Here is a 26,500-nt window from a genome sequence, read left to right as displayed (position 1 = left end):
TTTAATGGTGTAGTTTGAGGATGACCACATTTCCCACTTTTGATAGAAAGATTAAGGAATTATGAGAATCTCTTTCCACCCCACAAACAATAAACATGAATTTATTCCAAGAAAATGCTCACATTAAGTGAGATTGCATCTTTGTAAAGTTGTTGGACAAGGATAAGTTATGAATTTAAAACTAGTAAATGGAGACATAAAGAAAGAGCAAGTTGGTTACGTTCCAAGATGTTCAGTTCAACTATCAATAAAGTGAAATGAAAATCATAAAATAAAACTAGATATTCAATTATTTTTCGTAATTATCTAAATAATAGTGGATAGAGTATTAATTCCCCTATACTTAAATCTTGATGAGTAAAATTATCTGATCATACGTGGAGTCTTTCACTTGTCTGGATAACTAAGCTAACCTACGACAAAAGATCAAACCCCACCTAGTTGGCTCAAGCGATGATTTCCGTTTTTAAGATTTAGAAATATTCAGAGAAAGATAATAAAGTTCTTCGTGAAAATTGTATATTCGCTATTGAATACAAAATAGCAAATATTCACAGAAATAATCAAAGTTTACGCATATTAATTCAGACTATCTCACACACAAAAAGAGCTAGTAGGTTTGATATAGTGGAGTATAGACAAGATATTTTCTTAACAATAATTTGCTAGTTTAAATTAGTTAATTAATGTAAGTGATCAACCCGTCATTAACGGCTAATGCTCATTACCAGGAAACAAGATCTTCCACTAATGCATATAAGTCTCTTAACAATTGGTAAACTTGTCTTCATATGTGTAAAGTTGAATTACTTTATCTTCACATCATTAGATTGAATCCTATTTTTTACAATCCTTTGGCTTGACTTAAAGGTCTATCTCCTAGTAGTGTTTTTTTTCCTTTTCAAAATACGACACGACACTGTTCACATCAGTTCACACAAATTTTAATTATTTTATCTTATATGTATTATCTTTTCTTTCCATCAACATAAAGATAATTTAACTATGATAAATATTCTAAAATCGACATAAATATAGTAAAAATGATTAATTTGAAATTAAAACATAATTATTTATTATTATTATTAATTATTCTTTGAGAATATCCCTTGCTTTGGTGGATAGAGAGTGCAAAATATGATATGACATTTCAAGAGTTATGGATGGACCCATTTTTATGATAATCAACAAGTGATAGGAGCATATGAATAAATGCATGTTGTAGGGGCCACTATAGTATATAGTAGTACTAAAAAAAATATATTGCTAGGTATTTTCTAGATAAGAAAAAGTTCATTTATATGAAGAGAAAAAAAAACACTTTTAAGTGTAGTTTGTGGAAGAACCACTTATTTTGTTGATGCCAACAGAATAAATTCCAAATGTTTAGATTAGAATTTAGATAAAATAAATAATTTATTTTCATATGACACTTTTAGAGAGAAAAAAAACAATTATTTTTGAGAAGCAAGTAGCTTTTATAAAGGAATTTAATCAAGCACAAAATATTATTCTAATTGATTAGTTAAATAGAAATTACTAATGTTCAAAAGTATTTTTTCAGTACTCCTGTAAGTTTGGCCAAATATTAAGAAGTACTCAATTAGAGGTAGTTTCTTTTAAAAAGAAAAATTGTTGAGTGTAAGTTATATATATGCCTTTCAATAAAATACTTGCTTTCTATTATCAACATATATTTTTATTTTCACCAAAACTAAAATAATTATCTCAATAATTTTAAATTTATTCAATAAATATTTTAAATTTTTTAGAAGCTTAATCAAACGAGCTTTAACTTTATATAAAGATTTTTTTTTTAATCTTCCATTTCCAATGAGATTTTGAAAGGTGTCATGAGGTTAGTCAGGCTTATGTGATCAGTGCTCACCACCTAAATGACTATCTAATGAAGTTGATTGATTATCAAACTTTCTAAAAAATATCATAAATAAATAAAACTTAGTTTTGTGTGGGAGTCTTGTCAAAAGTGAAAAGAATATAGTAAGAAAGAAAGATATTTGTATTTACTTTAGTGAAAAGTGTAAAGATAATAATTTATTTATATCTATATCTTAATTTCACTTATCGTTATACATTAGTAATTTTATCATAACAACGGTCTAATTTAAAGTATAACATAGGTAAAGTAGGGGGTAAGTCTTGAATTTTTAATTAAAATATTTTGACACGTAAAATTTATTCTATTTTATTAAAAATAAAATCAGAGATTATGAAACATAGGTAAAGTAGGGGGTAAGTTTTGAATTTTTAATTAAAATATTTTGACACGTAAAATTTATTTTATCTTATTAAAAATAAAATCAGAGATTATGAAACGATTGGTTAAAAATAAAAGAATGTGAATTGTAACACTAGGTAAAAATTAAGATATTTTGAACACTGTGCAATCCTATGATTTTCAAATGATATATTGATTATTAATGATAAGGTAAGTGACAAAGTTTATGATTATCATTATTAATCTGTTCCCAATGGGAGAAACTATGATTCAATCTTATGCTAAAAAAAAAAAAAAAAAAAGATAAACATGAAAGAGTGGAATGAGGGGCCTTTTCTTTTTATCTTTTTATATGTTAAAAAATATCTTAGTGGCAAGTTATGAACAAGTCACATCAATTAAAAAGTGTAAATAAAGTAATCATACAATTTTCATCACTTAATTTGATTCCAAAAAAGCACTTCAAAATTTTCAAATCTCAATTAAAATCCAAAAATTAAAACATCCTCTCTTTTTTTTTTTCATTTTCTTGATCTTGATTTGTATATAAAAAAGCTATATAAGCTAAGGTTTCTGTATACATATTAAGCTTATAGCTTATAATCTTATTTTTTTTCATTGAACTTAGTTTTAAGTGTTTATTTTTTTTTTCAATGGGGTTACCTGAATCTCCTAGTCCACCTCATTTGTATCCTCAAGCACTTCAACTTAAACTTTATCAAGCTTTCATTTTTTCAATTCCAATTCTTTTTTCTATAATCTTGTTTCTTTTGTTTTACTTGTTTTACCTCAAAAGAAGAGCTTCTATTGGTTCTAATTCCCCTCTTGTAATCCTTCCAAGAAGTTCAAATCAAGTTATTATTCATGTGAGTTTCTCTTCTTGATTTCTTTTTCTATTTAGACTCTTCAAAAATATCGACTAGCGTATGTTAGATCCTTTAAAAATAGTAGTGTTGTTTCTTGGAGGATGTAACATGAGTAAAAAGCGTTTTTAGAGAGTCTGAACAATTTTTTTCAAGAAACCATGAAAAGTTAGCTAATAGTTTTCTTGTTTTGCAGGGAGATGTAGATGTAAAGGGGATGGTCAAGAACTATAAGCTTCCTGTTATACTATTTGATGAAGATTCAATGATGAGGGATTCTCAGTAAGTTAAAAACTTTAAATTTTTGTTTGTGTTACTTGTCAAATTCATGTTTTTTTCCGTCCGTCCATCCTTTAAAGTGGTTCGTCAAGTCCTCTAGACTAGAATAGTCAAAATTAAAAGGACGATTCTTTAATTTTTTTTCCGAGAGTGATTTTGTATTCTTTCGATTCTTGATGAATTGAGTTTGACATCTCATAGTAATCACGAAAAAGTATGTCCTATGTGTCAAGGGCAAGCACCAAGATTTTTACTTTTTGGTAGGGTGGAGGGCTTTTGTGCTCCACCTTTTTACCTTGATTAAAGTTGCATATCATTTTCGGCTTGTTCTAAAAAAAACCAAGTGCCTATAAGTTAGTTCCAAGAAAAAGGACGTGGGGTCTAACTATAATTTCATTTCAATCTCGATATTGTTGGGATTGGTTTCGAAAAAGCTATTTCCCCTGAAATCTATGCGGAAAAAAAGTTAGTTATGCTAACGGTCTACTTCAAGAATTCTGTTTTACTTGTCATTCTATAATAAAATGAAACAGAGAGGATTCATATATATAGTCAACCTTTACTAGCTTGAAACTGAGATATTGTATTTTTATTTACTAATATTAGGACGAAAAATTTCACAGGTGTTGTGTTTGTTTGGGAGAATTTGAGATCAAAGAGGAGTTACACCAACTACCTTCATGTAAGCACATTTTTCATGTTGAATGCATACGCCATTGGCTTCGTTCAAATTTCTCTTGTCCACTCTGTCGATGCCATGTCCTTGTTACCAACAAAAATCCGCAACCTCTACAACCACCACCTTCTAATCACAATCCTCCGGGTGTCATCGAGGAGGAGAGGGAACAACGCGATATAACGGTTAGTAGAGAGGAGCATGAGCAACATGTGGTGGTGATAGTTGAAGAATTGTCTAGTGCTAGTGGTTCATCATCTGGCATTGTTGACAATATTGAGAGAGATTTTTCAAATGTAGAAACTCATGTTATCAACATTGATAAGGCTCCTAACACATAAATGCCAATCGCAGAAAAAATTAGAATGATACAGAAAAAATTTGTGTGGTCCATACACGAAGATGACTCACACAAATCGAGAAATGATCCAAGCTTTCCTTTTAAAGACAAAAGGGGAATTTAAAGGACTGCCTAATTTTGTTGCATTTCTTGGAATTTGTAAGGCAAACAAAAGTGTTGCATATTGGAATATATATATAGTTTATAGACACAACTTTAGAATGACATCATATATGGCAAACTTTTATAATTTTGATAAGACATATGACATGCAAAATGCAATTGAAATTTTGTTTTAAAAAAAAAAAAAAGGAGCTTATGGACATAGAAGATAAAAATTTGAAAAAATTTACTAACTAATCTCCAAAATACAAGACTTGATTCACATACACAAATATAAAGAATTACAACATTGTACATTCTATAATACCTCCACAATCCTTTTATTCTTGAACATTTAAACTAAATCTAATATTGCTTCTTAACTTAAACTAAGAAATAAAAATACAAGAATAACAACAATAAGTCCCAAAGTTGAAAAAAAAAAAACAAACTAAACTTTGCTATTACATATTTCCTAGAAGAAAAGCAAATGCCATATAGAGAGTACAAGCAAGAAATGTTGAGAAAATAGTGACCCTTGTAGGCATTCTTCCTTTATCACTTCTCAAAACCATAGCTTCATAAATTGGCAAACAATTTATAACAACAAAACCAGCAATAAACATTTGGATGAACATACCATCCAAATTTTGATCACTCTTGAAAATTTGTGCTAATGATTTGAGGAATGCTACTAAATTGATAATTGATGTTGTTGCTAGTATCACAAACATAAGCGAAACAACCCCAAACTCGAAAATTCCTTGATGATACCTTTTACCTTGGTCATTATCGACTATTTTGTTTGTTACGTTGAAACCTTGTGTCGATATGCCTAAGTATTTAGTTAATACTCAATTGTTCCAAATAAGTGAGATGTTAACCCCCTTATCATCCACATTCTTTGGTCATTCCACCACCTTTTAAATGTCCCTTCATTAGACATAAAAACCAAGCAATCTTGTCCATACGATCCAAGGAACATAAAAACATACAAGAAAAACCAAGGATCTGAAACCTGAAATCGATATCAAAAGAACATTAAACCTTAAAAAAAATTACAATTTTTATTCATTTGCATGTCAATATCCACAAATTTACCATAAGACTAGTCGTTCTACCAATTAATTATTCATGTGCTATGCTCTATATATGTAGTATTGCTTTGTATTTGGCGATATTATAATATATTTTCTACATGAAAGGGAACCGAAACGCATAACTTAATTAATTGAACGTTAAATATGCCGAGTCATATATCAAAAGGGCATACCTTTAGAAAGATGGTAACCCCATTGAGAAGAGTAAGTTGAGGTATGAAGGCATATAGAGTAAGTGGTATTGACCAAATGGGGGAGAATGCATAGTGAGAATAACAATGGGCCATAACAAGGCCCATGGACTGAACCCCAAAAGTTAATGGGCTATATTTTGAGAGAGCAACTTCAAGAAGGCCCACATCCCATCTCTTCATTTGGCTGACCACATCATACAGAGAAATTGGTTTATCTCCTAAAAATGCAGGCCTTTTAGGATTACAAAATACTGATTCCCATCCTTCACATTGAAGTCTATAACCTGTGTAGTAATCCTCAACAAGTGATCCATACCTAAACCCCATCTGCATAATTTTGAAATTGTTAGTTTGTATATAACATACATGATCAAATACAGATTATACATTAAAGATACATGTATTATACATCTGATTGATATATTATTATTATTTTTATTGGCAACGATAATCAGAAAGTCCGAAATGATTGTGTTGTTGGTTCAATTTTACACCACAGTTACTACGTTATCTTCAGTTCTAGCAACTTTTTTCGTGGCAACAAGATCTAAAATATGTGACAAGTACAATCTCATTGCCACGAAAAAGTTGCTAGTGCAATTATGCTCATATTGCCTTAAGTGCAAACAATTTTTTTCGTGGGAATTAGTTCGAATATACCATGTATACTAGATATACCGTGTGGCAAATTCGAACCAATTGCCACGAAAAAGAAGTTGCTAGTGCAATTATACTCTACATTTACCAACTTAAAATGTAAACTAAAGCTCACCTTGGAACCCCAATTACTTCCACTCTCATAGTTGCAACTTGCTACATAATGGGCTCGCCGCAAGATTTCATGGGCCTTAATGGGCTTATTCACAACATGATCCGGAAACAGATCTGGAATTTCGGGCTGCTCAAACGAAGACGGAGCCCCGAAAAAAGCCCGACGACGAAAAAAGCATCCAGTTCCAACATAATTAGGCCCATTAAGCCCATCCATGCCCATTGGATTAGTAATAAATAGGGGTTTTATCTCACTTGCATAAATATCTGCTTCATTAAGCCCATGAAAAGTTTGAGGAAACTGAACGTAGGCTAAATTGGGCCGTAAAGTTGGGTCCAAGAAGTAACATAAAGCCCGTTGAGGTGTTGATGGATCATTAGAGTACATATCACAGTCAAGTGTCAATATTATTGGTGCATTTGTCATTATTCCCGATACTCGAAGCTATTACAAGAAGAAATTAATAATCAATTCGATAATATTTTAGAAAAAAGAGATAAATATATTCCTCGACTTTGCTATTTAGAATTTCTATATAAGTAAAATTGATTAGATATTTTACTTACCAATGCATTGAGGGCACCTGCTTTAAAATGATGAGGGGAACTTTTCTTTTTTTCTCTTGAAAAATAAATAAGATTTGGCATCCCGTGACTTGTTATGTCTTTATCTTTGCCACTTTCTAACAAAACCTACACCAACCAATTTGATAAAAGGACAAATTAAATAGATGATATTACCAAATTAATAACCACACATATGATCTTAATATAACATGTTTACGATTAAAGGCAAATTAGACTATTTGGCAACACGTGTTAAGCATTTTTAATTAATAACTAATTAGGTTTTTTTTTTTTTACTTTTTATTGTGACACATTTTAAAATTATACTAGTATAGAATTCAAACAGACAATATCACTAGTGGATTGAATTGTTGTAAATAATATTCAAATCAGTACTCCTTTAGATGAATCCTACATTTTTGATGATGGTGCATGGGGTAAATCTTACCGAGACTCTGAGGAAAATATATCTGATCGACAGGTTTTATATTGACAAATTTCAAAATCATATAGAATTAAGTTCTATATGATAATATTACGAGTCAATTGAACAATTACGATATACATATATTTACCTGAATGATAGAAGGATGATTATGACGAGTAAATCCAAATGTCCAATATTTGGTAAAAGCTTGAAGCTCTTCCTCATTGTTAATATAATCTTCATCCACTTTTCCCCTCTTGATCACTTCTTCTATCCTTTTCTTCATGTTTTCATACATCAACTACACCATATAATATAAATTAGGGAAAAGGGGTCAAATATGCCCCTATACTATTTGAAAAGGTCTAGATATACCCTCCATTTAAAGTTCGATTCACTCATGCCCTCGCCATCTAACTTTTGGTCCAAATATGTCCTTATGGGCGTTAGTTGTCATGTTGGACATATCTAACTTATTTTTCATTTCTTTAAATGCCACATAGAATTGCCATGTCATTTTGACCTTACCACATGACATTTATATGAAAATGGAAAGATATATATTTAGACCAAAAGTTGGACGGCTAGGGCACGAGTGAACCAAACTTAAAACGGAGGGTATATGTAAACCTTTTTGAATAGTTTATGGACATGTTTAACCTTTTTCCCTATAAATTATATAAAGTTCAAATTCAATCGGAGATAAGATAAATAATAGAAAAAGTTCTTCCTTGATAATAATTTGAATCACGCTAAAAGATAAGTAAAAATTTACTATTTTAAATGCAAAGTTGCATCATGTACATATATAAGAAAAAAAATGTTTTTCTTATATAACACAAGGTATGTTCTAGTATAATAGTAAAAAGGCTTTATGACTTCTTAAAAATAATTAAGGTGTCCTTATAAGAGTTGTTACAATATTTTTGGCAAAATTCATTAGTCAAATACATTATAACAAAAAAAGAAACATGACATATGAGCATATAATATATACTAGTTTAGTCATTTTGAGTCTTTTAAATAAATAATGACAGATTAAAGAAAATATCAATTTTTTTTTATCTATAATGTCAAAAGGATTGAAATCAAAACAAAATGACAAATCAATATATACATGAAATGTATTCAGATAATTGATGAATCAACTCGGGCCAGATACTAGTCAATCAAATTGCAAGTTGTCTATATCTTGTATAAATATATTTTAAATATTAATTAAAATGTGATGTAATTTGAATCTCAAAAAACAAAAATATACAAAAATACAAGATATGACGTAAGATAAAAGGACAAATATTTTGATCGTGATTTTCCTTAGCAAGAATCATGATTCCCTATCACAAATCATATATAATTAAAGAGAAAAAGGAAATGGTTTTATAAAGATTTTATGTTACTAATTTTTATATTTCAGTTTTTGTAACACGTTCATTTTTTTTAGACTTAAATTGTGTGAACATTAATAAATATTTTTATAAAATATATTTTGTTATATTAACGTGGAAAAAATTATAATTTATAATATTATAATATAAATTTTAAATATTTTACAAATTTTAAATAATTTATAAATTTTAATTATTGATTTAATCAAATTTAACTTCATAAATTAAACAAATCAACTTCTAGAAAGCGAAAGCTACCCATTTATATTAAGTTGGGACCCTCATCCTATAGAAAACCATATAATATGACTAAAAATATTATTTATGGTCCCATAATCGATCGTACCAAACCTATTATGTCCCTTTATCAATAATTGTTATAGACAACAAATTTACCAAAATATCTGAAACGTGGGATATAATAAAAATTAAAATTTACATCGCACATGCATGCTTGGTAGAAATAACAGTGCCAAAAATCTTATTTCTGTGTGTTAGGTTTTGTTCTGATTTTCTTATGTTATTTCTAAAAAAAATTTGAAGAATCTTTTTCTTTTTCATAAATGCTTTAATTTTTTTGAAAGAAAAATATAATTTTCTTTCATATTTGGTTTTAGAGGAAAAATTTAGAAATGTAAAAATTCAAGATCCTTATTCTCATTGCAGAACACAATAATAATATTATAATTAGTTGTTTAGAGAGTTTTATTTACGAGGAGATTTTCTCCCAATACATTTAAGTTTTTCAATACTAGTTTTATAATATGTAGATACATTAATAATATGTTTTTAATATACTTTTATTTGTCGTGTAGTTTATCAACCATATACTTTGTGATGTAAGCTTCTGCATAACCACTAATCACTTTCATACCCAATATCATATTGTTCGAATTCTTAAAAGTAACATATCGAAGTAGTAATAATATATATTTGAAAATCAACTAATTTTCTATTTATTGATTAAAAATAATCACTAGATGTTTGATATTCTGTTTAGTAATATAAATTCGAGAGGAAAAAAAACATACCTTGATTTGCTTTGTCTGAGAATTTTGTGTGTAATTAGAATTGAAATATGCATCTGGAGACCTTTGAATTAATTTATTTTCCCTACAAAAAGGCAACCAATATACAGCAAATTTTGCAGCTTCCATAAAAGCAAATAACGTAAGTTCCGATCCTCCATCGTCCGATACGTAAATCGATATTTTTTCGATTGGATCATATTCGTATGCCATAACTGATAACGCCGTGTTAACGACGTCTAAAGGTGGCTCCTTATAAGGATCTGCCGTACAAATAAATATATCAAGTGGCGGAAAATTATTAATTTCGTTACTAAAGTTTTTGGTTATTTTTTCGGGATATTGTTGACGTGTTAGTGGACGCATACGAAAAGGTTGACTGGTTGTCCACATGAAGGCTAAGATTAAATCTGAAATTAAAATGGAAAAAGATATGGAGAAAGTTATAAAGGAATTTGTGGAATTTAGGAGTTTTATTATATGGTTATAGAAAAGAACTAGGATGGCAAAAAGGTAAATAAGTGCAAATGCACGGTTGAGGATGTGGTGTCGTGGGTTCATCACGACGGAGTGAAGACCCCCGGTGTTATTGGTGGTGGTGTTTGTGGCGGCGGAGGTGGTGGTTTCCATTTTTGCTTGAATTGTGTTATTAGAGTAGATGATAGAGTGATAGATTATTATGGTGAGAGGAGTCTATTTATAGGAAGGATTTTAAAAAGTTCTTTCTGTTATTTTTACGTGTTTATTATATTAAAAAAATATTTTTCACTTTTATTTATTATTTTCATCGTACGAAGATTGAGAAAAATATATTTTCATTCCACATATAAAATCTCAATACTCCTTTTATTCTTGAATATTTCAAATAAATCTAATATTGCTTCTTAACTAAACTAAGTAATAAGACTACAAGACCAATAACAAAAGGTCCCAAAGTACAAAAATAAACCTTTGCTATTACATGTTTCCTAAAAGAAAAGCAAATGCCATATAGAGAGTACAAGCAAGAAATGTTGAGAAAATAGTGACCCTTGTAGGCATTCTTCCTTTATCACTTCTCAAAATCATAGCTTCATAAATTGGCAAACAATTTATAACAACAAAACCAGCAATAAACATTTGGATAAATATTCCATCCAAATTTTGATCACCCTTGAAAATTTGTGCTAATGATTTGAGAAATGCTACTAAATTGATGATTGATGTTGTTGCTAGTATCACAAACATAGGTGAAACAACCCCAAACTCGAAAGTTCCTTGATGGTACCTTTTACCTTGGTCATTATCGACTACTTTGCTTGTTACGTTGAATCCTTGTGTTGATATGCCCAAGTGTTTAGTTAAATACTCAATTGTTCCAAATAGAAAAGATGTTAATCCCCTTATCATCCACATTCTTTGGTCACTCCACCATCTTTTAAATGTCCCTTCATTAGACATAAAAACCAAGCAATCTTGTCCATACGCTCCGAGAAATAAGAAAACATATAAGAAAATACAAGGATCTGAAACCTGAAATCAATATCAAAAGAACATTAAACCTTCAAAAAAAATTACAATTTTTATTCATTTGCATGTCAATATCCACAAATTTACCATAAGACTAGTCGTTCTACCAATTAATTATTCATGTGCTATGCTCTATATATGTATTGTTGCTTTGTATTTGTCGATATTATAATATATTTTCTACATGAAAGGGAACCGAAACACATAACTTAATTAATTGAACGTTAAATATGCTGAGTCATATATCAAAAGTACCAAAATGAATTGGTGCATACCTTTGGAAAGATGGTAACCCCATTGAGAAGAGTAAGTTGAGGGATGAAAGCATATATGGTAAGTGGTATTGACCAAATGGGCCAAAATGCATAGTGAGCATAACAATGGGCCATAACAAGGCCCATGGACTGAACCCCAAAAGTCAATGGGCTATATTTTGAGAAAGCAACTTCAAGAAGGCCAACAGACCATCTCTTGTTTTGGCTGACCACATCATAGAGAGAAATTGGTATATCTCCTAAAAATGCAGGCCTTTTAGGGTTGCAAAATACTGATTTCCAACCTTCACATTGAAGTCTATAGCCTGTGTAGTAATCCTCAACAAGTGATCCATACCTAAAGCCCATCTGCATAATTTTGAAATTGTTAGCCCGACAGATTCATTGTTTACTTTTTCTATCTGGTATACATAGAGTATACACTGAGTATACTGATAATATACAAATTAAACACGGATTATACATATATTATACACCATAGTTCCTGACTTATGAACTTGTTGTCTTCGTTTCTAGCAATCTTTTCGTGGCAACATGATCTACATATTTCACAAGTTCGAACCAATTGCCACGAAGAAGTTATCAGTGCAATTATTCTTTTTCGTGGGAATTAGTTCGAATATACCATGTATACAGATATATCACATGGTAAGTTCGAACAAATTGCCACCAAAAAAAAAGTTGTTAGTGCAATAATACTCTACATTCACTTACTTAAAATGTAAAATAAAGCTCACCTTGGCACCCCAATTACTTTCACTCTCATAGTTGCAACTTGCTACATAATGAGCTCGCCGCAAGATTTCTTGGGCCTTAACGGGCTTATTCACAACATGATCCGGAAACAGTTCTGGAATTTCGGGCTGCTCAAACGAAGATGGAGTTCCGAAAAAGGCCCGACGACGAAAAAAACATCCAGTTCCAACATAAGTAGGCCCATTAAGCCCATCCATGCCTATTGGATTACTAAAGAATAGGCCTTTTATCTCACTTGCATAAATATCTGCTTCATTGAGCCCATGAAACGTTTGAGGAAACTGAACGTAGGCTAAATTGGGCCGTAATGTTGGGTCCAAGAAGTAACATAAAGCCCGTTGAGGTGTTGATGGATCATTAGAGTACATATCACAATCAAGTGTCAATATTATTGGTGCATTTGTCATAATTCCCGATACTCGAAGCTATCGCAAGAAGAAATTAATAATCAATTCGATAAGATTTTAGGGAGAAGAGACAAATATATTCCTCGACTTTGCTATTTAGAATGTGTATATACATTATTTTTTTTAACGAGGGTATATCCCCTCCGTATCTCAAAGTCGAGGGATATATTACTACCCTTATTTTTAAGAATAAAAATTGATGAGATTTTACTTACCAATGCATTGAGGGCACCTGCTTTAAAATGATGCGGTGAACTCTTGTTTTTTTCTCTTGAAATATAAATAAGATTTGGCATCCCATGACTTGTTATGTCTTTGTCTTTGCCACTTTCTAACAAAACCTACACCAACCAATTTGATAAAAGGATAAAGTCAAGTAGACGATATTACCAAATTATATAAGTCTCATATCGATAGAATATTGAAAGAATATTATATATAAGGAAACGAGCGTAAAATTATAGTGACAAGTTATATAGAATTAAGTTCAAAACAATAATATCACCAATAAGTTGAACTACTAAAGTATAATATATACCTGAATAATAGAGGGATGATTATGTCGAGAAAATCCAGTAGTCCAATATTTGGTAAAAGCTTGAAGCTCTTCCTCATTGTTGATATAATCTTCATCCACTTTTCCCCTCTCAATCACTTCTTCTATCCTTGTTTTCATGTTTTCATACATCAACTACACATACAATATATATCACATAAAATTCTCGATTGAAAATAATAAAAATAGTCGATAAAACTTTTTGACAATAGTTTGAGTCGAGCTGATCGATTGAAAATAAGATAAATAATCAAAAAAGTTTTTTGATAATAATTTGAGTCAACGTGCTGAAAGATAGATAAAAATATTATTTTCTGTTGTTAAAATTCTATGACGTGATTTACATAAGAAAATAAATTGTTTTTCTTATGCAATAACATAAGATAAGATTCTAGCATAATAGTAAAAAGGTTTTATGACATTTTAAAATAATATAAGGTGTCCTTACAAGAGTTGGCTAAATTTATTAGTCAAATACATTATATAACAAATACATGATATATGAGCATATACTATATGCTACTAGTTTAGCTATTTTTCTGACTTCTAAGCGAATAATTACAAATTAAAGAAAATACTGTTTTTTCTCCTTCAGCTATAGCGTCACAAAGATTGAATTCAAAAACAAAATGACAAATCAATAAATATATGAAATGTGTTCAGATAACTGATAAAATCAACTCAGGCAGATACTAGTCAATCAAATTGCTAGTTGCTTATCTTCTTGTATAAAATATATTTTAAAATAATTAAAATACAACGTAACTTGAATCTTAAACAACGAAAAATACGAGATATGATGTAAGAAAAAGACAAATATTCTATTTGTTATTTTCCTTAGCGAGAAATATGATTTTTCATCACAAATAACATTTTTATGTGATATTTTTCAATTTTTAAGACTCATTTTATCTAAACTTTGATAAACATTTTAACTAATATTAGTTTAATCAAATTCTATTTAACTTTAAACCTTAGATAATCAACTTTCGAAAAGCAAAAGTTAGCACATACTATATTAATAAATTGGGACCCGACATCCTATATATAGAGAAGACCATATAATTTAACCAAAATTAATATTTATAATAGACCATAAAATAGATCGTACCAAACCTATATGATCAATAATTGTAATATACGACAAATTTACCAAAATATCTCATAAATAAACTTAGCCAGATCTCAAAAGCAAGCTATAATATAAATTAAATGTACATCGCACATGCATGCTTGCAGAAATAGCAGTACCAAAAAACTTCTTTTTCCTATATTAGTCGAATTCTTAAAAATATCATCATATCAAAATAATAATGATATATTTTCGAAGGAATATCCAACATATACGTTAAGATACTTTTTAAAAATTCAAACATTATAATCATGATTTAGTAATATTAAAAATCAACCAACTTTTTATTATTAATTAAGAAAATCGCTAAACATTAAACGTTCTGTTTATTAATATAAATTCTAGAGGGTAAAAAAAACATACCTTGATTTTTTCTGTCTCAAAATTTTGTGTGTAATTAGAATTGAAATATGCATCTGGGCACCTTTGAATTATTTTATTTTCCCTACAAAAAGGCAACCAATATACAGCAAATTTTGCAGCCTCCATAAAAGCAAATAACGTAAGCTCCGATCCTCCATCGTCCGATACGTAAATCGATATTTTTTCGATTGGATTATAATCATAGGCCATAACTGATAACGCCGTGTTGACGACGTTTAACGGTGGCTCCTTATAAGGATCTGCCGTACAAATAAATATATCGAGTGGCGGAAAATTATTAATTTCGTTACTAAAGTTTTTGGTTATTTTTTCGGGATATTGTTGACGTGTTAGTGGGCGCATACGAAAAGATTGAATCGTTGTCCACATAAAGGCTAAGATTAAATCTGAAATTAAGATGGAAAATGATATGGAGAAAGTTATAAATGAATTTGTGGAATTTAGGAGTTTTATTATATGGTTATAGAAAAGAACTAGGATGGCAAAAAGGTAAATAAGTGCAAATGCACGGTTGATGATGTGGTGTCGTGGATTTACCTCGATGGAGTGAAGACCGCCGTTGTTAACGGTGGTGGTGATGGTGGTGGCAGCGGTGGAGGTGGTGGTGGTTTCCATTTTTACTTGAAGTGTGTTATTAGAGTAGAATGGAGTGATAGATATATTGTGATGAGAGGAGTGTTATTTATAGGAAGGATTCCAAGTTATTTCGTCCATTTATTTTTATGTGTTTGATTATATTAAAAATATATTTTTTATTTTTATTTATTATTTTTGTCATATCGAGATTGAGAAAAATATTTTTCATTCATGTTTTACTTTGATCCTATCTTAGTTATTTATTGTTCAAATTATTTTTAAAATCTAAGACTAAGCTTATTATAAAATTTGAAATTGGATCTTAAAATTTAAAATTTTTAATATTATGTTTAGACATGTATTTTACTTGAAATACTTTAAAATTTTACGAGTAAAAATAATTACTTCCAAACTAGCTCTTGAAGATATTTAAAAGTGCTACTGAATATTATGATAAAATATTTATGTCAATTTTTCTTTTTAAAATGTGTGTAAAGTCCAAACAGAATAAATAAAAATGAATAAATGTTGTTGTTGGTGTACGGGCAATTTTTAGTTGAATTTTAATATGTATTAAAAAGTACTTGAAGTGGAAACTATGAAAAAGAATTACTGGATGTTAGAAAATTTTGTTTGAACTTGAAGATGGGGTTAGAATTTTTTATTCTTTTGCAAGAGGAAGTTATTATATTCCTTGGTATACGTCTTTAAATAATTAATTTGTATTTGTATATTTCTCTTTTTAATTTTTATTTTATTTTCATCTCGAATAAATATTATTTTATGATAAAGATGTTTAACTACCCTAGCATGCTTTGCCTAACTTGTCCTCTATTACACTTGAATTTCATAAACTAAAATGAAAATTTAATGCTCGTAATAATATAGATTTTCCTGACGAAACGGACATTTTAAAATTAATTTTCATTTAAAAATTCATGTTATATGCATGGTTAGTGTACAATATTTCACCCCATAAATATAATTTAGCTACTTTCTCACTTTGATTTTTTTTATTGCATTAATTGTGTATAAAAATTGAGAAAGAAAGAAGACTCTTTAAGCAGGATTTAGCTTTCCTTCATTATTCCTTTTCTCTATTTAGTCAGGTGCACATCTAGATATAAGATATGTCTTATTTAAATTTTTAAGGTTATAATTAACAAATATTATAACTCTAGTTAAGTACATCAATTTTTGAAAACTACTCCCTAAATATAAGTAAGAACAAAATATTTTTCATAAATTTTGATATTCATTGATTTAATCATATATATATATATTTTTATATAAAATATTAGAATTTTCTTTTATTCCGAGCTGGTAAAACTCATATTTTGTCAATTTTCATGTGCTATATTTCACTATCTTTTTTGATAATTCAGAATTTCGACGTCATTTTTGCGAAAATTTACATGGACGTCATTTAAGAACTTATCTATGGAGCTAGTTGGTCAGCACAGTCAAAACTGTCAATTTCTAAGGTCAAACGAGCCCAGAGCAGGTAAACACTTCATTTTATCAATTTTCATGTGCTATAATCCATGGGATTTTTTTAAATGATCTGAAATTTCGATATAATTTTTGCCGAAAAATTACATGGGCGTCCCTTAAGACCTTATCTATGGAGTCAGTTGGTCACCACAGCTAAAACAACTCATTTTCAAGGTCGAATGAGTCCAAGAGTAGGTAAACCTCCTATTTTGCTGATTTTTGTGTGCTATAGTCTACTATCTTTTTTGGCGATCCAAAATTTCGACGTCATTTTTTGCAAAAACTTTACATATACGTCCTTTAAAATCTTATTTATGGAGTCAGTTGGTCACCACGGCCTAAACGGCCCATATTTAAGGTCAAATGAGCCTAAAGATGGTAAACCCCCTCATTTTATGAATTTTCGTGTGCTATAGTCCATGAAATTTTTGGTGATCCGAAATTGCGATGTTATTTTTATCGAAAATTTATATGGATATCGATTAATACCTTATCTCTAGAGTGAGTTGGTCAGCACGACCAAAACAACCCATTTCAAGGTCAAACGGGCCCCTGAGTAGGTAAACCCCCATTTTGTCAATTTTCATATGCTATAGCCTATAATTCACCATCTTTTTTGGTGATCCGAAATCCGACGTCCTTTAGCATGTATCAAAATTCAAAAGCATAATTAGTTTTTTTTTTAAAAAAATGCTATTACATTTTTACACTTGTAAATCTCAAGATAAGATCTTACTTTTTGAAAAGGAAAAATTACATGAATTAATACATTTTAGAAAAGAATTACTGATTTTAGCGATACTTTTTGTTTATTATCATTTATAGCAATACTGTGATAACTCTGTAATATGTATTAAAAGTGAATTATTTATGCAATATATTTGAATTATAATTGTTTTTGAAATATATTGTGTTTGTTTGGTAAAAAAAGTCACATTGTATTATAAGTCTTTTAAAATATGTGATAAATGTATTATGCATCATTAGAATTTGTATTATATGTGAATAATAAATTGTTCTTTGTAATATGTATTAAACTTGTATTATAAATGAATTAAAAGTGATCAAGTGAAAAAAAAATATTATTGCTATAAATGGTAAACATTTTTTATTATAGCACATTTATGTAAGTTTCCCTTTTAAAAAATATTTACATTTAAATAATTAAAAAAGTGGAATTAGGTTGATTTGTTAAATAAAATAATGAGATTCTCTGTATTCTTGTTCTTGTATTCTTGACCATATATACCTCAACAAGAATATCATGTTTTATCACCATGTATTAAGAAATGGAATTTAAAATTTACAAGCATTAGTTGTCGTAGATATAGCTTTCAAGGCATTTTGATTAATTCATTCTTTTACTAGTCTTTTCCACTTAAAAAAAATCATAATTAAATTATCTTTTATCTCTTTTAAAAAGACGTATGAAAAAAAAATACGTCTAATATATAATCACTTTTTTATCTTATCTTTAAAAATGTCATTATCTTTTGATTTCTAACTCCTAAGTAAAACTTAGTGATAGTATCCTAGAATTAGTACTAAAACACATGTTTGTCTAAATTTTGATATGATTAATAACTCAAAAAGTCATTTAATTTTAATAATTGACTAGCAACGTTACCTTTATTTTAATTAAAATTTTAAATATTATTAACGAAAATTTTAATTTCGCTCTTACTAGCGTTTGACTAATAAATGATATGCCATAATAGCCATAAAATATAAGTGGTAGTGATTGGTGATCGAGATTAACTTGTGTACACTAACTGTATAGAGTTTTTATACACGATCAGTTAACTTTAACGGTGATAGCTAGCCAATTAAAACTTACTTTTAGTTTATTTCTTTTTTTATATTTTAAAACATTCATTTATTATTTTTTTTCTTTTTTACGCTCCACAATCTTTGGATTTGGAAAATTAAATTATTAAGAGAAAAAGTTCTTTATAAGCAATTTATCTTAAGTTGTTATTAAGTTTGAGTATTTTCCCAGAGTAAAGTATATTAAATATAATGAATTATGATTAAAAAAAAAAACTATATCTTTATAAGTAAAATTATGTCCCTGTTCACATTTATAAAATCTGAAATAGAAAATATAATGAATAAATAGTAAAACTTAGTGAATGACTTTTGTAGCTAAATAATAAAAGTTATCGCTAATTTGAAAATATTTTACTTACGACGGATTATTAAAAAGTTATGTTAGCTGTGAAGTTTGTGGCTACTTCCAATTTTTTGTTATAAGGATGCATTTTATACTCCTAGCCGGTGGCTATAGAAACTGTACAAATGGTCAGAGACGGATTTAAGATTTAATTTTATGAATTTATAATGATCTCAAGTTAATATCACAATAAAAACTTTATCCATTATCTAATATAATCTTAATAAAAATTATTGAACTTAAGTAAGTTCATATATGACCCATATATCTCTCTCTGTTCAGTTAGGACCCCTTATAAGTTAAAATTATACATATAGGTAATGATCAATGCAGTAGGTGATACCAAATTTATCTAGATCAATATTATTTTATGTTGATCTATATATAAAATTCACGAAAAAATCACAATAAATATTATGTTAAAATTCAGAATCTTTTTAGTACAATAAATATTAATCGAACACATCACGTCATGAATGTACCTGAATCGATGGATTACTACTAAAATCAAGAAGTTGATTGAGGAGATTTGTCTTTTAAAAAAAAAAAGAAATTATGATTACTAAACTCCAAGAAGTCGATGTTAGCGTGTTGTATACTCCAACAACTACGAAGTTGTCTATAAAGCTATCGTCATTTTATAGTTATACTTGACTAAGTCCTTCATAGTCCATTCAATAAGATTAGGAATGACACAAAACATCATGTAAGCCAAGCGTGGATACATAACACAAAGACTCAGACTCATAATAAAGAAGTTTTGAGCGTGAGCAAGCACTCATGCAAAGATAAATACCTTTACGTGACATTTGACAACTCATGAGGCCCATGACTATATGGACACTCTTCCTAGCTAGGATAGGGATATTGAAGACCAAACAATTCACAAAGCCCAATTTCACTAAAAGTTCTCAAAAAGGAACTTAAGTGGCCGTTTGAACATTAAAATTGTGAAATTCGGAGGGAAAATATTTGTGTTAAAAGTGATATTGAGAAATTGAACTTTTGCTTGAAAATGAATACAAGTTGAAATTTTTTTTTGATTTTTGTAGGAGTGATTCGAAATAAAATTATGAGAAGAGTCTTTTTGAGTTCTTCTAATTCCAAAAAATTTATAATATACAGTTCCATAAAATAGTGAAAATTATCCATGGTCAAACGTGCACTAAGAATGCACAAATATGTGATTGTAAGTGCTTTATAAAGTTTAAAGGAAAATGACTCTACGCTAGCTCAAAAGATGAACCATCTATTTATTTTGCACTCAACATCTTAACCAAAGTCAGTTAATGAATCAAAAACTTATAGAATCTAAGGTAAATATTGTTAAAAGAAATAGCAAGGTAAATAGAAATGTCATATCTAATAAATTATTAAACTTCTAAATAGAGTAACATACTAATAAAACAGGTTTTGAGTTCAAGTCACCCTTATAGTAAAGAAAACGGTATCAAATTTAAATGTTAGGATCACCCTTTAGCAAAGAATAAAACAAACACACACGCGAGGGAGCGTTTTGAAAGATTTTTTGTTTAGTAAAGGGGAAAAGTTACAAAGTGATGCACGATTGTGCCAAAAGAGTCTAAATTTAGACAAGAAATCCCTATTGTGCATCACAAAAGTCATACAGCAAGAGCAAGTATAGAGCAATCTCCACCATGGAGTTTTCATATAAGATAAGGCATAAAGCACGTTAACAAGACGATACATTGTAGTATTTCCAGAATACTACAATGACACATGAGTATTTACAGGTTAACGCGCGAATAGAAAACTACATAAACTACTACTATATAGACTCCCCATTAGAGAACACCCTTAACTTTTTACAACTTCTAGTACTATATTTTTACTAGTCTTATCCTATTATAACTAGTTACTTACTTAACTGCTCTCAAAACGGAGCTGCACTAGGCTAAAAAGAGCGTAAAAACAAGCTTCTACGCCTTGCTATGTCAACAACCTGTCGTTCTTTCCTACTATATATAGAGAATGAAGCCAAAGAGATCACAAAACGGTACCACTTCAAAAGGCGGAGTCTTTAACTTTCACCATCTTCCGCCATCATTTCATTTGAAAGGAGCTGCTTAACTGTCTGCGCGAGACAGGGTCAATTTTTTCATATCCTGACTTGAACAAATGAAAATCTTCCTCACCACATTGCAAAAGTCTCTGCAATTAAGTGATTTAAGTGATGTGTTAAATTACAGGTTGTAGAAAAGATCTTATGCAGTGGTTGTATATGTATTCAGTCTTAAATTGTTTTAAGTGAGAGAGAACTTACTGCCACGGATAATCACCCATAAGCATTGTATCCCCTTCATCATCTGTAAACAAGATCCCCCATTTCTGTCGTGACTGAAGCTCTCCTTGGATTTCAAACATCTCCTCAAGCTCCTTTGTAAGCTCATCGTATCCTTTCAATATGGTTAAATCCACTGCACGACCTACAGCTACGCCTTGCATTTGCACCTTCTCAAGGGATTCCACATGTGAAAAGATGTTAGAGAGTTTAATAATATGTTTTGTGGCGAAAATGAGTTGGTAAGAATGCAATTTTTTGGGTTTTGATTTAATACCTTTGTGCGAGACCTGGTGGAACAACTCTGCTTGCTTTGAACCTCCTTTAGGGGTAACCGCAAATGGCCTTGCATTTGATCTTTGAAGTCTACTGAAAGCTCAGACTTTTGATCTGAATCACCAGCAGGCACCGTGTTTGGAGGTGCTCTCTCTGCAAAGACACAAGAAATGCCGGCTGGCTGTGGCTGTAGTCGTGCCTCAGTAGTGCTAATTGAGGAACTTTTCAAGTCAATACCAAATAATCTACAGGTTTTTTTGGTATCACATTTTCTCCCATCAGTAGGAATAACAATCGGCTGATTAGTCCCTTGACCGAACTGCGGGGCCAAAACGCATGGAAAACCACACCAAGTTGGAGCACTCCTACCATCTTCTGGCTCATCCACAAGCATACCTGAAGTATTTAAATGAGGAAGCTGCCAACCACTCTCTGTAAGAGACGCTAATGCGCAATTAGTACTGCTGTTGATGCCAAAGGTGTTAAACTGAGGCGATCGAAGGGAAGGATTCCAAACCGCCGAAGCATTTGAGGATGAAGGTTGTTCTAACAGGAAAAGAAAGGCAAGATAATTAAGAAAATGAAAACGGAAATTAAAATATCAGCAACCAACACATGAAAAACCACCATGCTGTTGAGAATTTTCATTCAGACCTGATATTTTGATTTCACTATGTAGCCGATGCCTTTTGTTCTTCCCTGCGGTTGGTGGGACAAGGACATTTGGAATTGAACACACATAAGGTTTAATTTCCCAAGGAGAAACTCTGTCAGGCCTTGCAATGGCTGCAGGCTCGTCCCATCGGACCTGGAACGAAGGGAGAATTGGTGATTACCAATTGAACTTAAAGAATATTGCTGAAATATAAATGTAGATATCAACCTTCAAGGATCGCCACGCAGAATTTTTCCACTGTGAAGAAAGATCATCAATTCCAACTATAGTGCCCATAAATCTGAGAAATAACAGGGGAGAGCCCAAGAAAAAACAAATACATGTCAGAACTAAGCAGTTGGCAAATAAACATCTTGATCAAAGACTTCCACATCTAATTGGAGGACTTCTGAATACTCCCACCATTTCAATTTTATTTGCTGGTTTTAACTTGGCACGGAATTTAAGTTGAATTAAAGCCAAAAAGGGAAAGATGCATTCTTTTAAACAAACTATAAAGGAAAGTAAGACAGATAAATCAAAATGGATCTAGCGAGTAATTGATATCACTACCTTCTATCAGGATTCTCTTCGGCTTCAAACTGCATTTTGAATCGCATGCCAACTGCATATTCATGTTTAAGAGCCTCTAAGTATTTGTTGACGCCTACGATGAACTGAGTGGTTCTGAAGGTTGTCATAGCAGAAAATTGGAAGAGCATATGAAAGATTTAGTATGTTCTCTGGCATGAATATGATCTCTACTGCATAAGGATGACGGGATAATTGAAAGGAGGCGTATGTGACAAACCTCGGTTTGTAGTAAACAACAAACATTGTCTGGGTTGTAACAGCATGAGATGCTGTAGCTAAGACTCCTAGGTGCATGCTCTGGCTTGACATCACCGATGACGGCATTGAGCTCTGCTGGCGAACAAGCCTTTTGACCCCAACTCGTAGCTGTCCATTATCACCCCTAGAGCGTACATATCCATTAGAATATGATTATTAACAAACCAACATTAACTGTTCTGGATATATGACATGACATGCAATAGTGATAGACAATGCAATCAAATATCATACTCATACGAGAAGCTAGGACCAGAGAGAGATACCTCAAGAATACAAAAGAATCCCCTGCCACTAATTTCTTTGAAGAAACAAAGGTACTCCACCCTGTGGTAAGTAAATGTCTCCGAGGTTGGCCTGTTATAATTAAAACAAAGACGGATGACTTTTGACCTTTACAATACATGATAAAGCTTCATTGATATCTTCTGTTACACTCTACAAACAAAACAATTACCTCTAAATATATGCTTGAAGCGCCACTCCACGTCATGAAGGTCTTTCGCAATCAATTCCTGGGTCGGAGTCTGCTGGTTCAAGTCCTAACAAAGTATAACAAACAGGAGAGCTAATTCAACAACTTGTCAAAACAGGGGGGGAAATGTAGTCTAGCCTATACAAAATGATCACACTTATATTACCAATGGAGGAAGGCATTCATTAGCATGTTTCCTTAGAACAGAAAATCCACCATGAGTGCTTGTATCGGAGGCTGTCAGGACCTTGCAGAAAGAATGGAATCTAGGCTTTACATCCTGCGGAATTAATGGATCCGGAGTAGTCGGCTCGGGTACCTAAAAATCAGATCAATAATTAAAACCAAATTGATCAATAAAATGCATATAAACAAGTGAATACTACAACAATTTTAACTTCTTACATGTGGTGCCTCTGGCATCAAAGTGATCTGGACATAGACCTCATCATTGTCTTCTTCAGCCTACAAGCAATCATCAAAAACATTTTACATTTCAAATACAAAATTGTATGAACTTTAAACGCATTCAGGTGCACTAAAGCTCCCACTGTAAGGGTCTGTTGGACACAACCTTACCCTGCATTTCTGCAAGAGATTGCTTACACGCATTGAACGGTGACCTCATGGTCGTTCACTTGGCGACAAACCGACAACTTTGCCAGCTACGAATACGCCAAGGCTCACCTTCCGATGTTTGAATTTTGAACCCAACAATAAATTCATCACTTTTTTTGGATGAATTACTAACAAGTATGAATACAATGTATGTAAAATAAACTGATCAAATAACACAATGAAATATAAACATACCAGGAAATGACTATTGATAACTCGACAAAGGACCTTTGATTTGAGATTGAATGATGGAATTCTTTGATCCATTTCTTGATTAATTGATGCTACCAACTTTTCCACAAAACCAAAAAAAGTGAGACAAAAAGAGAAAGATACAGATTTTACAATCCCCAGAAAACATAACTAAAAATAACCAAAAAAATACACTCAAATTGAGAAATTCAATAAAAATTCATAACTCCATAACTCAAAAACAAGACTTATAGCCTTGAATCAACCAGATTCACCTAAAACAGAAGAAAAAAAAACAAACAGAATTCAATTATTTTTTTAAAATAAATTTTTTTACTTGTTCCATGTGGCCTTGAGGAAAATAATAAACTCTTTCTTCTTCCCTGGGAACATCGACTACTGGACCTGCACACAACTGCCATAGCTCATGATACAGAGCATCTTTTTTACCTGAAACTCAAAAAATAAAAAATCCACATTTTAAACAACAAAAACAAAAAAAGCTCCAAAATTCTCAAATTAAACTTCAAAAAATCAAACTTTCACCTGAAGAATTCATATTCGGCTGAGACTGACAACACCACCCATTTATAGTTGCCATGAGTATAATCAACCTTCAATTCCAAAAACTAAAGAACACCCAGAATTCAAAATCAACTAATTAGCTCAAAAAAACATCACAAAACTAGCTAAAATTCACCACATTTCTTCCCTGCTATAACAACAACACATATAAAAGCCTTAAAGAAACACCCCCAACAACTAAAAATAAAGTTTAAAGTAGTGCTGAATAAAAAAAAAATTAACTAACAATAGTAGTACTAGTTCTACTGGAACAAACAGGAGCAACAACAGAAGAAGCAACAGCTTAATAATTTCATTTTTTTTTCTTTCTATTTTGTATGTGAGAGAAAGAGAGAAAGTGAGAGAGAGAAAGAGAAAACTCTGTAACGGAGTTTACCCAAAAACAGCTTAATATATGGCTTGATTTGTTGCTTTCTACCGCTCCCTGCAGAGAACGTGTTTCTCTCCTTTTTTCATCTGTGTAGTGTGAAGTAGAGTGGGGGGTTGGTTGGGTTTTATAAGCTTGGTTAGAAGTAGAGTTAACACCGTTTTCGTGTATTGGCGGAATAACTACTGTAAAAATTGTGTAAAAGTCAAACGTATTAATTAGTATGTAACCGTGAGTTTTGTTTTAGTCTTAATCGGAGATAGTAGATTTGAGTGTTAAAGGTGGAGAAATTTACGTTACAAGTGACTCCATTATTGTGTTAAGAAGTAAAAGCGTGCGAAAGTCCATAAGTGTTGATTATCATGTAATGGTTGGATTTCTTTAGTCTTAATCGAGTACATTGGATTTATGTCTTAGATGCGGTGATATTTACGTTACGACTAATTGGAAGTGACCCCGTTATTGTATTAAAAAGTAAAAACGTGCGAAAGTCAAAAAGTACTAATTATCATGTAATGGTAGGAGTTTTTTACTCTTAATCGAGGACATTAGATTTAAATCTTAGATATGGAGAAATTTACGTTACGAGTGACTCTGTTATTGTATTAAGAAGTAAAAAAGTGTGAAAGTCACGAGTATTAATTATTATGTAACGGCGAGATTTTTTTAGTCTTAATCGGGGACCTTGGATTAAAGTGTGTGGAGGGGTTGGTTGGGTAAGTAACGGGTGGTTATTAACTAAGTGAAGTTAAATTCGCCTGTCGTGTAATGGTGGAACAACTACCCTAAAAATTGCGTAAAAGTCAAGAGTATTAATATTATGTAACCGTGAGATTTATTTTAGTCTTAATCGAAGACATTAGATTTGAGTCTTAAATATGGAGGAATTTACGTTACAAGTGACTCCGTTATTGTTTTAAGAAGTAAAAGCGTGCGAAAGTT

The 26,500-nt window shown here is 30.8% G+C and overlaps 4 protein-coding genes across 4 annotated transcripts; 1 reads left to right on the top strand and 3 right to left on the bottom strand.

Moving 5' to 3' along the window:
• Window positions 1-2,672: 2,672 nt before the first annotated feature.
• On the top strand, window positions 2,673-4,622 carry LOC107027257 (probable E3 ubiquitin-protein ligase RHA4A). Its single transcript, XM_015228440.2, has 3 exons — window positions 2,673-3,105; window positions 3,299-3,384; window positions 4,005-4,622. The coding sequence occupies exons 1-3, from the start codon at window positions 2,893-2,895 to the stop codon at window positions 4,396-4,398; spliced, it is 693 nt and encodes a 230-aa protein (XP_015083926.1). The 5' UTR covers window positions 2,673-2,892; the 3' UTR covers window positions 4,399-4,622.
• Window positions 4,623-4,754: 132 nt separating this feature from the next.
• Window positions 4,755-10,657, bottom strand: LOC107028905 (cellulose synthase-like protein G3). Its single transcript, XM_015230145.2, is given in 7 exon segments — window positions 4,755-5,349; window positions 5,352-5,517; window positions 5,773-6,120; window positions 6,566-7,009; window positions 7,132-7,257; window positions 7,707-7,859; window positions 9,978-10,657. Coding segments are annotated over 7 exon segments (2,250 nt in total). The 5' UTR covers window positions 10,605-10,657; the 3' UTR covers window positions 4,755-4,963.
• Window positions 4,760-15,660, bottom strand: LOC107028903 (cellulose synthase-like protein G2). The gene is made up of 7 exons (XM_015230144.2): window positions 14,973-15,660; window positions 13,460-13,612; window positions 13,137-13,262; window positions 12,496-12,939; window positions 11,759-12,106; window positions 10,958-11,486; window positions 4,760-4,989 (listed from the first exon to the last, which is right to left on the bottom strand). Exons 1-7 carry the CDS (start codon window positions 15,606-15,608, stop codon window positions 4,964-4,966), a joined length of 2,262 nt encoding a protein of 753 aa, XP_015085630.1. The 5' UTR covers window positions 15,609-15,660; the 3' UTR covers window positions 4,760-4,963.
• Window positions 15,661-20,877: 5,217 nt separating this feature from the next.
• LOC107027190 (auxin response factor 9) lies at window positions 20,878-25,658 on the bottom strand. Its single transcript, XM_015228369.2, has 15 exons — window positions 25,568-25,658; window positions 25,153-25,235; window positions 24,944-25,056; window positions 24,610-24,705; window positions 24,202-24,261; window positions 23,963-24,115; window positions 23,779-23,863; window positions 23,588-23,678; window positions 23,281-23,445; window positions 23,043-23,156; window positions 22,698-22,770; window positions 22,469-22,622; window positions 21,816-22,360; window positions 21,521-21,708; window positions 20,878-21,408 (listed from the first exon to the last, which is right to left on the bottom strand). Exons 2-15 carry the CDS (start codon window positions 25,205-25,207, stop codon window positions 21,324-21,326), a joined length of 1,977 nt encoding a protein of 658 aa, XP_015083855.1. The 5' UTR covers window positions 25,208-25,235; window positions 25,568-25,658; the 3' UTR covers window positions 20,878-21,323.
• Between the last annotated feature and the right edge of the window lie 842 nt (window positions 25,659-26,500).

This window comes from Solanum pennellii, chromosome 8, assembly GCF_001406875.1.
Source record: "Solanum pennellii chromosome 8, SPENNV200".
NCBI classification, from domain to species: Eukaryota; Viridiplantae; Streptophyta; class Magnoliopsida; order Solanales; family Solanaceae; genus Solanum; species Solanum pennellii.
The sequence above is the reverse complement of the archived record's forward strand: the minus strand, read 5'-3'. Positions and strand labels throughout refer to the sequence as shown.

Coding starts and splice junctions, on each gene's coding strand:
- LOC107027257 (XM_015228440.2), top strand. CDS start 2,893: ATGGGGTTACCTGAATCTCCTAGTCCACCTCATTTGTATCCTCAAGCA. Junction 3,106..3,298: donor CAAATCAAGTTATTATTCAT/GTGAGTTTCTCT, acceptor CTTGTTTTGCAG/GGAGATGTAGATGTAAAGGG. Junction 3,385..4,004: donor TCAATGATGAGGGATTCTCA/GTAAGTTAAAAA, acceptor AAAATTTCACAG/GTGTTGTGTTTGTTTGGGAG.
- LOC107027190 (XM_015228369.2), bottom strand. CDS start 25,207: ATGGCAACTATAAATGGGTGGTGTTGTCAGTCTCAGCCGAATATGAAT. Junction 22,623..22,697: donor CTGCGTGGCGATCCTTGAAG/GTTGATATCTAC, acceptor CCTTCGTTCCAG/GTCCGATGGGACGAGCCTGC. Junction 22,361..22,468: donor TAGTGAAATCAAAATATCAG/GTCTGAATGAAA, acceptor TTTTCCTGTTAG/AACAACCTTCATCCTCAAAT.
- LOC107028903 (XM_015230144.2), bottom strand. CDS start 15,608: ATGGAAACCACCACCACCTCCACCGCTGCCACCACCATCACCACCACC. Junction 13,613..14,972: donor TTGAGACAGAAAAAATCAAG/GTATGTTTTTTT, acceptor TTGTATGTGTAG/TTGATGTATGAAAACATGAA. Junction 4,990..10,957: donor TTGTACTCTCTATATGGCAT/TTGCTTTTCTTT, acceptor TCTATATGGCAT/TTGCTTTTCTTCTAGGAAAT.